The sequence below is a fragment of the Equus quagga genome, chromosome 6 (assembly GCF_021613505.1).
Source record: "Equus quagga isolate Etosha38 chromosome 6, UCLA_HA_Equagga_1.0, whole genome shotgun sequence".
Lineage (NCBI taxonomy): Eukaryota > Metazoa > Chordata > Mammalia > Perissodactyla > Equidae > Equus > Equus quagga.
Window position 1 is genome coordinate 132,133,409 of NC_060272.1, and position 13,378 is coordinate 132,146,786.

At 37.5% G+C, this 13,378-nt stretch overlaps 1 protein-coding gene across 4 annotated transcripts in view; it reads left to right on the top strand.

Annotated features, from left to right (window-relative positions):
* The window catches only part of LOC124241060 (methylglutaconyl-CoA hydratase, mitochondrial), a 150,756-nt gene that overhangs the window by 8,511 nt on the left and 128,867 nt on the right, over nt 1–13,378 (top strand). For 3 of the 4 annotated variants that reach the window (XM_046664593.1, XM_046664592.1, XM_046664591.1), the window contains exons 2-3: nt 2,552–2,619; nt 2,730–2,817. The exons of the other annotated variant lie outside the window; for it this stretch is intronic. In XM_046664593.1, the coding sequence (XP_046520549.1) occupies nt 2,552–2,619; nt 2,730–2,817 (156 nt within the window). The remainder of the gene's footprint in view (nt 1–2,551; nt 2,620–2,729; nt 2,818–13,378) is intronic. 4 annotated transcript variants of the gene reach the window in all.

Genomic DNA, 13,378 nt, shown 5'->3' on the forward strand with positions numbered 1-13,378 from the left:
AGGAACATGTCAGGAGGACATAGAAACATGTCACTTATAGAAGGAACGTGTCAGAAGGACAGAAACATGTCAAATACTAGAAGGAACCTGTCAGAAGGACATAGAAACATGTCACTTATAGAAGGAACATGTCAGAAGGACAGAAACATGTCAAATACTAGAAGGAACCTGTCAGAAGGACAGAAACATGTCACTTATAGAAGGAACGTGTCAGAAGGACATAGAAACATGTCACTTATAGAAGGAACCTGTCAGAAGGACATAGAAACATGTCACTTATAGAAGGAACATGTCAGAAGGACATAGAAACATGTCAAATACTAGAAGGAACCTGTCAGAAGGACATAGAAACATGTCACTTATAGAAGGAACGTGTCAGAAGGACATAGAAACATGTCACTTATAGAAGGAACGTGTCAGAAGGACATAGAAACATGTCACTTATAGAAGGAACGTGTCAGAAGGACTTAAGCTGACAAGGGCACCCACTCGCCACATGTAGAATAATTCGAACATTAAAAATAATAGAAATGGGGGCTGGCCCCGTGAGGTAGTGGTTAAGTTCCGCATGCTCTGCTTTGGTGGCCTGGGGTTTGTGGGTTTGATTCCCGGCATGGACTGACACACCACTCATTAAGTCATGCTGTGGCAGCGTCCCACATACAAGATGGAGGAAGATGGGCATGGATGTTAACTCAGGGCCAATCTTCCTCACCAAAAACAAAACAAAACAAAAAGGTAAAGGACTATAGTTCCTTGAATAAAGAATCCATGAAGCCATAGTGATACTCAAAATAGTGGGGAGAGAACTTTTCTTTTTTTCTTTTGAATAAGATTAGCTCTGAGCCAACATCTGTGCCAGTCTTCCTCTGTTTTGTATATGAATTGCCACCACAGCATGGCTGACGAGTGGTGTAGGTCCGCCCCTGGGATCCAAACGCGTGAACCCAGGCTGCTGAAGCGGAGTGCACTGAACTTACGTGCTATGCCACAGGGCTGGCCCAGAGAACTTGGTTTTGTAAAGAATGGTAGGATGATAGAAAATCACCATTTTGGAATCACCAATGTAGTAATAAAGGAATTATCATGGCAGTGTGAGATATGGACCCTTTATCTTTTTCCAAATGGGACTCCAGTTCCCCCAACACCATTTATTCATCTTTATCCCAGCTGATTTGAAAGGCCATTTGTATCATAAACTGAATTTCCGTCTGGGTTTTGTGTTCTGCTTTATGCTCTCCACAGATGTTGTGCCTCTGCGTTACTTTGTGAGTAAAGCTCTGGGTTGTGTTTTAATATATGGTGGGGCCAGGGACTCCCTCCTTCACCTTTGCTCTTCTTTGTTCTTTATTTTCTTGGCTCTTCCTACATGGTTATTTTTCCACACGAATTTTGGAATCTTCATGTCGAGTTCCAGAAAAAGGGCCTGTTGATATTTTTATTGGGGTTGTGTTGGATTTATAAATTAGGGAAATATTTATGATACTGTTTTTTCTGATATAAAAACATGGTATGTGTTTCAGTTTTTTCAGTTCTACTTTTTTTTAGGAGAGTGTCCATCAGTAGGCTTATGTTAAGTGTACCCCATGTCAGCCTCCCTGACTCCTGGTTGTTCATAAAAATGGGTATTTCTTCTCAGTGTAGCTTGTAAGTGGTAGTCTTCTTTCTTTCTTTTTCTTTTTTTCCTTACTTGAAGACTGTTGTTTCTGAATATGTTAATTTCATGTATGATCTTTTTTTGGTGGTAGTTTTTATTTGATTCTTTTGGGGTTTTTAGATTTATAGTCATCATATGTTAATGAATTTCCAAGTTCTTTCTAAGATTTGGCTCTTATAAAAATCGCTGTGGTCCTTGTGCATTTCTCCTTGTGTTCATGTGAAGGAGTTCTGGATCATTTCAGAATATTTTTAGTGTAGGTTCTTACTACTCTCGTAGCATTTTAAGGAGTCTGAATTATAGACATCGTTTATCAAAAGTATTCTTTCTGTCAGTGGTTTTCAGTACTTTGTGTTTTACATGTGATTTGTTAGTAATAACAGTTAACTTACTGAAGTTTGCAAAGTTTCTGAAGTAAGATATTGTATATGCTTATGGTGAAGTTACAAAGGAAAAGGCAGTAGTGGAGGGCGCCGCCCCTTCACCTTCAGGCCCTTTCCTCAAAAGCAAAGACTTTAAACATCTCTTGAGTCCTTGCTGGGAATGATAATTCTATTCTGTCTTATGTGTGTTACCTATGTAATTATTTTTATAGATAGTCTCTGGATTCCTTTGATGTAAGATAAGAAAATGTTTGCTGTTCTATTTCTTTCATCTTCTATCTTCTGATTTCTGGCACTAGATTGATTTTATAAATATGTTATAAATACCACATTCTTTAACAATATGCTTATCTTGAAAAGGAAGGTAAAATGAAAATAAGGATAAAGCTCTTGGAGTGAACCTCAAGGAGGTGGTGGATTTCCTGAGTCCCGAGTTAACAGCGATGTGTGTGGGGGTCTGTCCCCTGAGTACCTCACTAACTCAAGTGCTTCTGCTTTTTTTCTTAACTAGGAATTGTGGTGCTTGGAATAAACAGAGCTTATGCCAAAAATTCATTCAGTAAAAATCTTATAAAAATGGTGAGTGTAAAGATTAAACTGTTTGCTTCTACTATTAAGATACAATGTTGACATCAATCTGAAAATGATTTTTCCCATTTTCCCTCCTTACTCTCCCTATTTCTGTTTAGCTCTCAAAAGCTGTGGATGCTCTAAAATCTGATAAGAAAGTGCGGACCATAATAGTCAGGAGTGAAGTCCCAGGGATATTCTGTGCTGGTATGTAAATACATTTTATTGTGAAATTAAGCTGTAGTTTAATTTTTGTCAGCAATAGCCTATTTTCCATTATAAAATGTTTTGTGGTTTGAATTCCATTACCAACAGTTCCTCTTGGTCTGTTTTTTACTGTTTTACAAGAGAAAAAATGCTTTGTTAGTATTAGAAAGAAACTTTTGCATCACGTGGATTGTTGTGGAAGTTGAAAAATTAATTTGAGCCATTAAAATATTTGTTTGTAATACATGAGTAATATTTATGAAAGGTCAGCTGGGAAGGAAAAATTGAATCTCCCACCCACAACAATATGCTCTGTGTTTATTAGTTGCTCAAAAGATAGTGTAATTGACTAGGACTAGCTGCCCCAGTACAAAGTGTTAAGTATAGACATTGGTTTGAAGGTTGGTGTTTGTAGTAGTGCCCACTTAAGTGTGTGTCCACGGATTGTATTTTTAAATTGGTATCTACAGCGGCATAAGATCTTTTTTTTCCTGTTTGTACTGTATTACCAAAAGCTAAAGATTAAGTTGTGTTGCATTTTCCATATTTGTAAGTAATTCTGAGCCATGAGATTGAATGAATCTGTTTCAACTAGTAAAAAATGTAGATGATTCAAAAAATGCTGATAACATGTAGAGTCATTGTAATTTGATAAGCAAATGAAGGTAGAAGTTGGCTGAAGCATAAATGAATTTTTTTTTTCAGTAAAAATATGAAGGGGAGGGGCTGGCCCCGTGGCCGAGTGGTTAAGTTCGAGTGCTCTGCTGCAGGTGGCCCAGTGTTTCCTTGGTTCAAATCCTGGGCGTGGACATGGCACTGCTCATCAAACCACGCTGAGGCAGCATCCCACATGCCACAACTAGAAGGACCCACAGCTAACAATATACAACTGTGTACTGGGGGGCTTTGGGGAGAAAAAGATAAAATCTTTAAAAAAAAAGATATGAAGGGGATAATCCCCTTGAGGTAATCAAACATTTGAGGCAATGACGTACAGAATTTTATTCATGAAACAAGTATTTATTGAGCATTCAGAGTTTACTCGGAACAAGGCTGAGGACATGGGGGATTATTTCTAGACAGAGTGTTTTTAGAGGTGTCTTAGTTGTGGCCGATGTTCTTTGGTTTCATTCTTAAGGGCGCTCAGGTTTTCAAGCTTTGTACTCTGGCTTCCGCCTTAAAATACTGCAGAATTTACGTTATTAGGAACACCCAGTGTAACTGAGTTATCTTTGCCTTTTGGTGTGTTTAGTGTCCCTCAAAGGGTTAGGTGGTTTACTCCAGTTTGGGGGTCAGAGAGTGGGGTCCCTGTCCTGGCTGCCTGGGTGATGGTGTCCCGCAGTCCAGGCTTCTGCTTTCCGTGAGTGACTCTGTCTGCCTGGCGGGGTTGTCAGAGGCTTCCGTGTGACAGGGTCTGTACAACACAGTGCGGTCGTCATGCATGATAGCTGTTGCTAGTTGTTATAAGGGCTTTACGTGTATTTTATTTTTTTTGTTAAACAATATGAAAAACTTATATCGAGAGAATTAGGATTCTTGTATCTGACTTTAGGACCAGGTGAATATGTGTCCAGGTGACTGAATCTAATGCCATGACTGATGGTTGTGAGGTCACTGCACTTCAGTCCTCGTATTGGGAAGACGTGGAGCAGTTTGGGGGCCTTTAAGGAAGGCCCAATTTTATGAATCTTTGAGGAGTGATAGTGATATTGTGAAGGCAGAATAACACTTCAAAAATAAATGTTAATGATCATACCGTCATTATTGTTTTTCTGTTGGTAGTAGGTTTTGTAATTATGACACTATAATTACTGATAGAATTCTTTTTATTTTACATATTCTTTTGCTGCTCAATTGTTTGGCATCTCTGCGTTATTAATATTCTTTGAAAACGACTTTAATGCTTTAGCGCAGTTTACAGCTAGCTTTTCTAGGTTGCCTTTTTGGGGACTTATTAAGTAATATACCAGATACTTTTTACCAAATTAACAAGTTATTCTTGAATACTTTTTTCCAAGGGTTAATCAAATCTATTTTATTTGCTCTATGTGCTTTTTTATTTTTAATTTTTTTTGAGGAAGATTAGCCCTCAGCTAACATCCACTGCCAATCCTCCTCTTTTTTGCTGAGGAATACTGGCCATGAGCTAACATCTGTGCCCATCTTCCTCTACTTTATATGTGGGACGCCTGCCACATTGTGGCTTGACAAGCAGTGCGTAGGTTTGCACCTGGGCTCCGAACCAGCGACCCACCAGGCTGGCCCCTGCTCTATGTGCTTTTAAACTTTTGCATGATCACGGTAATCATAAGGTTTGTTACTCTATTTTGTAAAAAAAATCGCTGTTTGAATTATAGAAGAATTGGGCCAAATCATTTATTTTAGTAACTGAATGTATATGATGGAACCATTCTTTTGAATTTCTCTGAAAGATTTTCTTTTCTTACATATATTTGAAACAGGCAGTTTAGTAGGTCTGTTTTATTAATATGTACACTTACGTGTAAATCCAGATAAATAAAATTTCTTTATGTAGTTAAAAAAATATTTAAATTTATAGCCTATATTATTATAAAAATCTTAATTTTAATCAGGCCTCATTTATTGGTTGTTGTTGAAAAATACAGTCTTTCAGATAATTAGAACTTTAATTTCTATTCTGAACTAGTAATACTCAAAAACAGTGTACTCATTTGTTGATTATTCTCTTAACTCCCCCAACCCCTTAAAGTTACTCATTTTCCCTCTTTGCTTTCTGCCCCCCCCCCCCACCAAAGGTTTCTCTTCTCCATACATCTGTATTCAAGTGGCACCTTGTTTCTTGCCAAAAACTTAAAGCTTATGAAGTGGTCTTACCTCAGATTTCTTGAGAAGGGGAACTTCTCTTTTTCTTCTTTGAAAATCGTCTTTTACGTTATCAGAACTGCACATAATGGGGACTCAGCATGTGTTTGCTGAGATTAATCCGCCTTTAAACTGTGCTGTGATTCACTGGTGCTTTTTTTAGGGACTGCTGGGATGTGTTAAGCTGTTCCTCTGAATTGTCTCACACTCCTCTTCAGTGATAGTATCTCTGGCTCTTGACTTTGGTTTATTTTTTTTTGTGTCCTTTTTCTAATATGCTGGAAAAAACAGATAATTAAGCACTATTAAAGTGACCCCTACTTGCATTGGAGGTTGGACTGTGATTTCTGGCTTCCCATTTAAATCTATTATTTAGAATCAGCAACCATCTTTCACTTACATTTAAATTTTTTAAATCAAATTTCAGTTTTAAAAAAGGTAGTAGGTCAAAATGTATGAAATGTAAAAAAACGTATGAGAAAATATACAAAAGGAGAAGTCCTGCTGTCACCTCCCTCTCTCCATCACTTCTCCCCTAATAAAAATAGCAGTGGTGGTGATTTTCTATTTTATCCTTCTAATATTGCATTATGCAGATGCATACAAATACACATAAATATACAGATGCACTCAGTGGAGTGGTAAGGAACTATTTACAGTGATAAGATGAAGACCGCATTGTAGTGTGGAACACATGAGAGAGAGCAGTGTATAAATGTTGTGCCCATTATGACGATAGCTGTGGAAACTGTGTCTGCAAATAAGATCACGGATTAGGAGTGATATTTTCTCTTCTCTGTCTTCAAACTTTCTGCAATAGTAATTGTGTTATAGTAATAAATTATATTCAGGGAATATATGCAAAGTAAATAATTTAGAAAAAATGACCAAGTGTATTAGTGTATTTTTTGGTTTTGGTAACTAAAATTGTGACATTAACTGAGTTTCTAAATTATTGTCAAAACATTCGAGAGGAAAAATTTTGGAACCAAAAGACCTTTTAGAGAGATTCAGGTGCTTTCATTTTACAGACTCCCTGTGAGGTTGAGGGCCTGGGACAGGTGGTGGCCTAGCTGGAACTACTTCCCCTGACTCCTGGGGCAGGGTTTCTGTGCTGTACCAGTGATTTCTAATCTCTTGGAGTATGACGCCTCCTTTTTAAGTTCTGAAAATCTCAGGTACTTATATATTATAGTGGTCCTACGTTGATTGAGAAGATGTGTAATGTCAAAATGCCACTCCAGTTATAGTAATGTATTTAAATGAATTTTCTCTTATTAATGACAGTGATATCTGGATAGAGAAAAAAAATGTATCGTAGTTATCATGGCTGCAGACAGTGTTTCCTATACATATATGTTTTCAGATACCATGCCATACCCTAGGCATGACTCAGGTTAGAACACTGCTTCTGGCTACGTAGACTGGATAAGAGATTGTTCTGAATGTGTGCTGTCTCGCCTGCATATTCTAGAAAGTATTTATTCATTTAAAAATTTTACCTTGTTTCTTACACGCAAACACACACAAAGTGAAACTGAAATAATTCTGCTATTTCAAAATGTTTAGGTAGTCAAAATTTTAATATATTACCTATGATGAAATTATGAAAAAGTCCTTTTGGCCAGGCTACTGCATTGGATGTAAATGTGTAACCCTAGCCATATATTTATATTTGTTCTTTTGAGTGTTCTGACACTAAGTAGCAAAGTACATATGTATTGTTTTTACCATAAAATTTTTGAAAGGAAATTTTATGAGAAATTACTGAGACTGAGGATTTTTTCCTTTGAAATTCCTAAAATAGATTATAAACAATTCTTGATAATTGATTCCTGTATGTAGAACTCTAAATGGAGTGTTTCACTGAACTATAGTAGTGTGGGTTTTTTAAAAAAGTAAAGATAGTTTTGCTTCTGCTTTTGAATTCTAGTAAATTTTGTTCTGACTAAAAACTTCTGACTGAAATTGTCAACATTCTTTATCGAATATTGTGTGTATTGTTCAAATGGATACAGATGTCATGAGATGGTTAGATATGTGGGGACCTCTGACTCTGAAGTTATCTCTAAAGTATTGTTTCAGAATCTCAGGTTAACTTATATTTCTGTATTTGACTGTTAGTCCTTTAGAGAGTTTGATTGATAGATAAAGTGCAAGGATAGATACCCACAAATTTGTATTAGCTTAATAGGGTTCTTTTGTTGTATATCATTTTTTGGAATTAAAAAAAATCTTCTTTATAGAGGTATGAATTACTTGGAAAAAAGTCCCAGTTTTAAGTGTGTAATTGATGAGTTTTGACAGGTTTTAAACCATGATCACAGTTGTGATATAGAACATGTTCATCACTTAAAAAGTTCTCCTGTGCCCATCCTTCCCTTACTCTGACCCCTTAAAGTGCTGATCGCCTTGCTATTAGCATAGGTTTGTCTCTTCTAGGATGTCTTGTAAATGGAATCCTGCTGGAGGTGGGCTTTTCTATCCGGCTTCCTTCACTTAGCATAATGCTTTGAGGTTCACTCGTGTTGTATGTTTCAGTACTTTGGTCTTATTGCTGAGTATTCATTTTATACGCTGAGTAGTCCATTGTATGGGGTATCCCACAGTTTCTCTCTTTAGCAGTTAATGGTAATTTGGGTTTTTCCAATATTTTGACTTTTGTAAATACCACTTCTATAAACATTCACACATCTTTTTGTGAACTTTTTTTTGTTTCTCTTGGATAAATACTTGAGAGAAGAATTACTTGGTTTTATTATGACTGTATAATTTGTTTTATAAGAAACTGCCACCTGTTTTCTAGAGAGGCTGTGCCATTTTGCATTCCCACCAGCAATAAATGAGAGTTCCAGATGTTCCACATCCTTGTCAACACTTGATATTGTCAGTCTTTTTAATTTTAGACATCCCAGTGGATAGGTAGTTATATGTCATTATGATTTTAGTTTGCATTTCTGTAATGAATAATGATTTTGAGCGTGTTTTTACTGCACAAAGGGCACCATCTGCTCTCTGCATTCAAAAACCAATTGTCAGCAGGCAAGATGGTGGCAGAGAAGGGGCATTTTATTAAGCAATAACCCAGCAAATTGGAAGATGGGGGGACTGGTGTCCTAAAGAACCATCTTAAGGGGGCACAGAATCCTGCAGCAGTTATACAGGCCAGTGGGCAGTAGGGGAAGGGGTTAGGAATGTTGACCCTCTGGTGCTACAGACTGGGAGTTGCCACACCAGATCTTTCAGTTGTCACTGATGATGGCTATCAGCATAGACAGTGTCCGGGAGGTCATCACATTCCTGAGGAACTCAAAAGAACAAACTTACCATCTTATCACAGCTGGGAGGTACATACACGAGCAGGGGTCATAAAATCCACAGAGCAGGTGGATCTCCTGGAGGGTGCAGATCCAGCTGGGTTAGTCAGAGGTCATTCAAAGTTACAATATGGTTTCTTTTCTACAGTATGGCTTCCCTTATGTCAATCTTGTGTTGAGCCAGTATCATTGTTTTCTGGTGCTTTTTTGTCACGTGTGTATCTTTTTTGGTGAAGTCTTTATTTAGATCTTTTGCCCGTATTTTTATTAGGTTGTCTTCTTATTGAGTTGCAGAGTTCTTTATATATTCTTGATACAAGGCCTTTATCTGATATATGTTTTACAAGTATTTTCTCCCACTCTATGGCTTTCCTTCTTTTTAAGTGTTTTGAAGAACAAAAGTTTTTCAATTGACGTCATCTTTATCAATTTGTCTTCTTTTATGGTTTATCCCTATTTTTTGAACTAAGAAATGTTATCTTACTCCAGATGTTATCCTACAAAGACTTTCTCAAACTATGTTTTCTTATAGAAGTTTTTCAGTTTTTATGTTTTACATGTAGACCTATCATGCATTCTGAGTTAATTTTTGTGTATGTTGCAAGATGTGGATTTAATTATTATGGTATAATAAAACATATGTTTGGTCCTTCCCTGTGTTCCTGGCATGGAGCTCTTAAAACCCTGGGAATTTCCTGAGTGATAAGAGTGCCTTTTGTATACTAATGAGATGACTCAAGGCATTGGCCCCTAGCTAGCGTTAGCATGGGGGCTGGTTGCCAGAAAAATCAACCCTGGGGTTACAGGGTTAGAACTTTCAGCCCTGGGGCTGGCCCCATGGCTGAGTGGTTAAGTTTGTGCACTCCTTCGGCAGCCCAGGGTTCCCTGGTTAGGATCCTGGGTGCAGACCTACACCCTGCTCATCAAGCCATGCTGTGGCAGCATCCCACATAAAAGAACTAGAATGACTTGCAACTAGGATATACAACTATATACTGGGGGCTTTGGGGAGGAAAAAAAAGAAAGCTTGGCAACAGTTGTTAGCTCAGGGCCAGTCTTGCTCAAAACAAACAAACAACAACAAAAAGAATTGAGGAAAACAAAACAAAAAAGAATTTCAGCCCCTCTCCGCCAACCTGTGGAGAGGGGAGAGGGGTCGGAGACTGAGTTCAATCACCAATGGCCAATAATGTAATTAATTGTGCCTGTGTAATGAAAACTCCATAAAAACCCATAAACAGTGGGGTTTGGGAGTTTCCAGGTTGGTGAACACATCAGTGTGCTGGGAGGGTGATGTGCCCAGAGAGAGCATGGAAGCTCTGTGGCCCCCTCCCCAAACTTTGCCCTATGCGTCTCTTCCTTTTGGCTGTTCCTGAGTTGTATCCTTTACAATAAACCAGTAACTGTAAGTACAGTCATGCACCACATAACGACATTTTGGTTAATGATGGACCGTATGTACAATGGTAGTCCTTGAAAATTAGTATTATATAGCCTCAGTGTGTAGCAGGCTGTACCATCTAGGTTTGTGTAAGTATACTCTATGATGTTCCCACAATGATGAAATTGTGTAATGTCGCATTTCTCAGAATGCATCCCTGTTGTTAAGTGTTTTCCTCCGTTCTGTGAGTCATTCTAGTGAATTCTTGAACCTGAGGAGGGGTTTGTGGGAACTCTTGACTTTATAGCTAGTTGTTCAGATGTATGGGTGGCCCCTGGGACTTGTGACTGGCATTTGAAGTGAAAGCAGTCTCATGGGACTGAGCCCGTAATCTGTAGGGTCTGTGATAACTTCAGGAGTTAGCATCAGAGTTGAATTGAGTTGTTGGACACCCAGTTGGTGTCAGAGAATTGGGGAATTGGTCTGGAAAACCTTCACACATTTGGTGTCGGGATGGGATCTGCCCTACTGACTCAGTGAACTCAGGAAAGGGCTTTACTTACTGTTACTGCTTTATTATAAAGGATACAGCCCGGGAACAGCCACATGGTAGAACGCATAGGGCAAGATTGAGGTGGAGGGTGTTGCAGAGCTGCCATGCCCTCCTGGGCATGCCACCCTGCCAGCACATGTGCTCAGCAACCTGGAAGCTCCCTGAACCCCACTGTTTATGGTTTTCTTATGGCGTTTTCGTTACACAGACACCTTTGGCTAAATCATTGGCCGTTGTGATGGAACTCTATCTCTGGCCCCTCTTCTCTCCCCAGAAGTTGAGGGGTGGGGCTGAAAGTTCCAACCCTCTAATCATGGCTTTGTCTTTGTGGTGACCAGCCTCCATCCTGAAGCTATTAAGGGGCTCTCCAGCAGTCACCTCATTAACATAAACTCACGTCTGGTTGAGAGGGGCTTGTTATGGATAAAAATAGGAAACACTGTGTCACTTAGGAAATTCCAAGGATTTTAAGAGCTCTGTTCCAGTTTCCCACGACAAAGATCACATATATTTTTTATTATACCACAGGAATTTTTTTGTTTTTTTGCATATGCATATCCAGTTCTTCCAGCACCATTTATTGAAAAGTCTAACTTTTTCTCCATTGAATTATCTTAGGACCTTTCTAAAAAATCAGTTGACCATATATGTGTGAGTTTTACTCATACTCTCTGTCTCAGTTACTTTGTGCAAGTCTTGGACATATTTGATTAAATTTATTCCTAAGTATTTCATATTTTTTGATGTACTGTAATTGGCATTTCTTAATTTAGACTCTCAATTTTTCATTGCTAGCGTATGGAAATACGATTGATTTTTATATATTGACTTTGTATTCTGCAACCTTATTAAACTCACTTTTTAGTTCTAGGAATCTTTTTTTTTTGTAGATTCCCTGGGATTTTCTGTGTAGATAGTCAGGTCATCTGCTAATAAAGACAGTTTTACTTCTTCCTTTCCAGTATGTTGGCTTTTTATTTTTTTCTTATCTTATTACATCAGTTAGGACCTTTGTTACAGTGTTGAATAAAAGTGGTAAGAATGTCCATCCTTGCCTTCTCTCAGCCTCAGGGGAAGGCTTTCAGTCTTTCTCCATTAAGTATAATGTTAGCTGTAGTTTTTTCATAGATGTACTTTATAAGATTGAAAAGTTTCTATTCCTAGTTTGCTGAGTTTTTTTTTTAAATCATGAATAGGTGTTGAATTTTGTCAAACCTCTCTCTCTTTTTTTTTGCATCTATTAAGATGATCATATAGTTTTTCTTTTTCAGTCTCTTAATATGATGAATTATTGATTAATTTTCAAATATTAAACAACCTTGTATTCCTGGAATGAACCCTCCATAGTCATGATGTTTTTTATATATTGCCAGATTTGATTTGCTAAAATTTGGTTGAGGAATTTTGCAGCTACGTTCATAAGGGTTTTTCTTGGAGTTTTCTTTTCTTGTAATGTGTCTGTCTGGTTTTGGTGTCAAAGTGTTGCCGGTCTCATAAAATGAATTGGGAAGTGTTCCAGTTTTGTATCGTCTATTTTGCTGGAAGAGTTTGTATAGAATTGGTATTATTTATTACTTAGTTGTTTGGTAAAATTCACCAACACAGCCATCTGGTCTAGGAGTTTTCTTTTGTGGGAAGATTTTTAACTATGAATTTAATCTCTTGAGTAGATATAGGACTATTCAAGTTATCTGTTTCTTTTTTTTTAAAAATTTTTTTCCTTTTTCTCCCCGAAGCCCCCCGGTACATAGCTGTGTATTTTTAGTTGTGGGTCCTTCTAGTTGTGTAATGTGGGATGCCGCCCCAGTGTGGCCTGGCAAGCGGTGCCATGTCTGCACTCAGGATTGGAACCAGCAAAACCCTGGGCCACTGAAGCAGAGTGTGCCAACTTAACCACTCAGCCATGGGGCTGGCCCTTATCTGTTTTTTTTAAGTTTTGGTAATTTGTGTCTTTTAAGGAAATTATCTGTTTTATGTAAGTTTTCAAATTTATTGGTATAAAGTTCATAATATTTTGTTATCCTTTTAATATCTCTTGAATCTATAGTGATGTCCCCTCTTTCATTTTTGATATTGATAATTTGTGTATTTTTCTTAAAAATTCTGGCAAAACATTTATTACTTCTCATGATCTTTTCAAAGAACTGGATTTTGGTTTTTTAAAATTGTTTTCTTTTTGATTGATTTCTTTATTGTTTTCTTTCCTTTGTTTGCTTTAGGTTTAATTTACTCCTCATTTTCCAGCTTCTTAAGGTGGAAGCTTAGATCATTGATTTCAGGCCTTTCTTGTTTCCTAATATAAACTTGTAATATTATAATTACTTTGATTTTAATTTTCTTCATTTGAAAATGCCAGAGATGCCATTAAAAATGACTCATAGTACTCGTGGCCTTTCTGAGGAAGTAGTAATTATTGGCTGTTATTAATTCATTTCTGACCCTAGTGCTATTTTTAAAAATTACTAC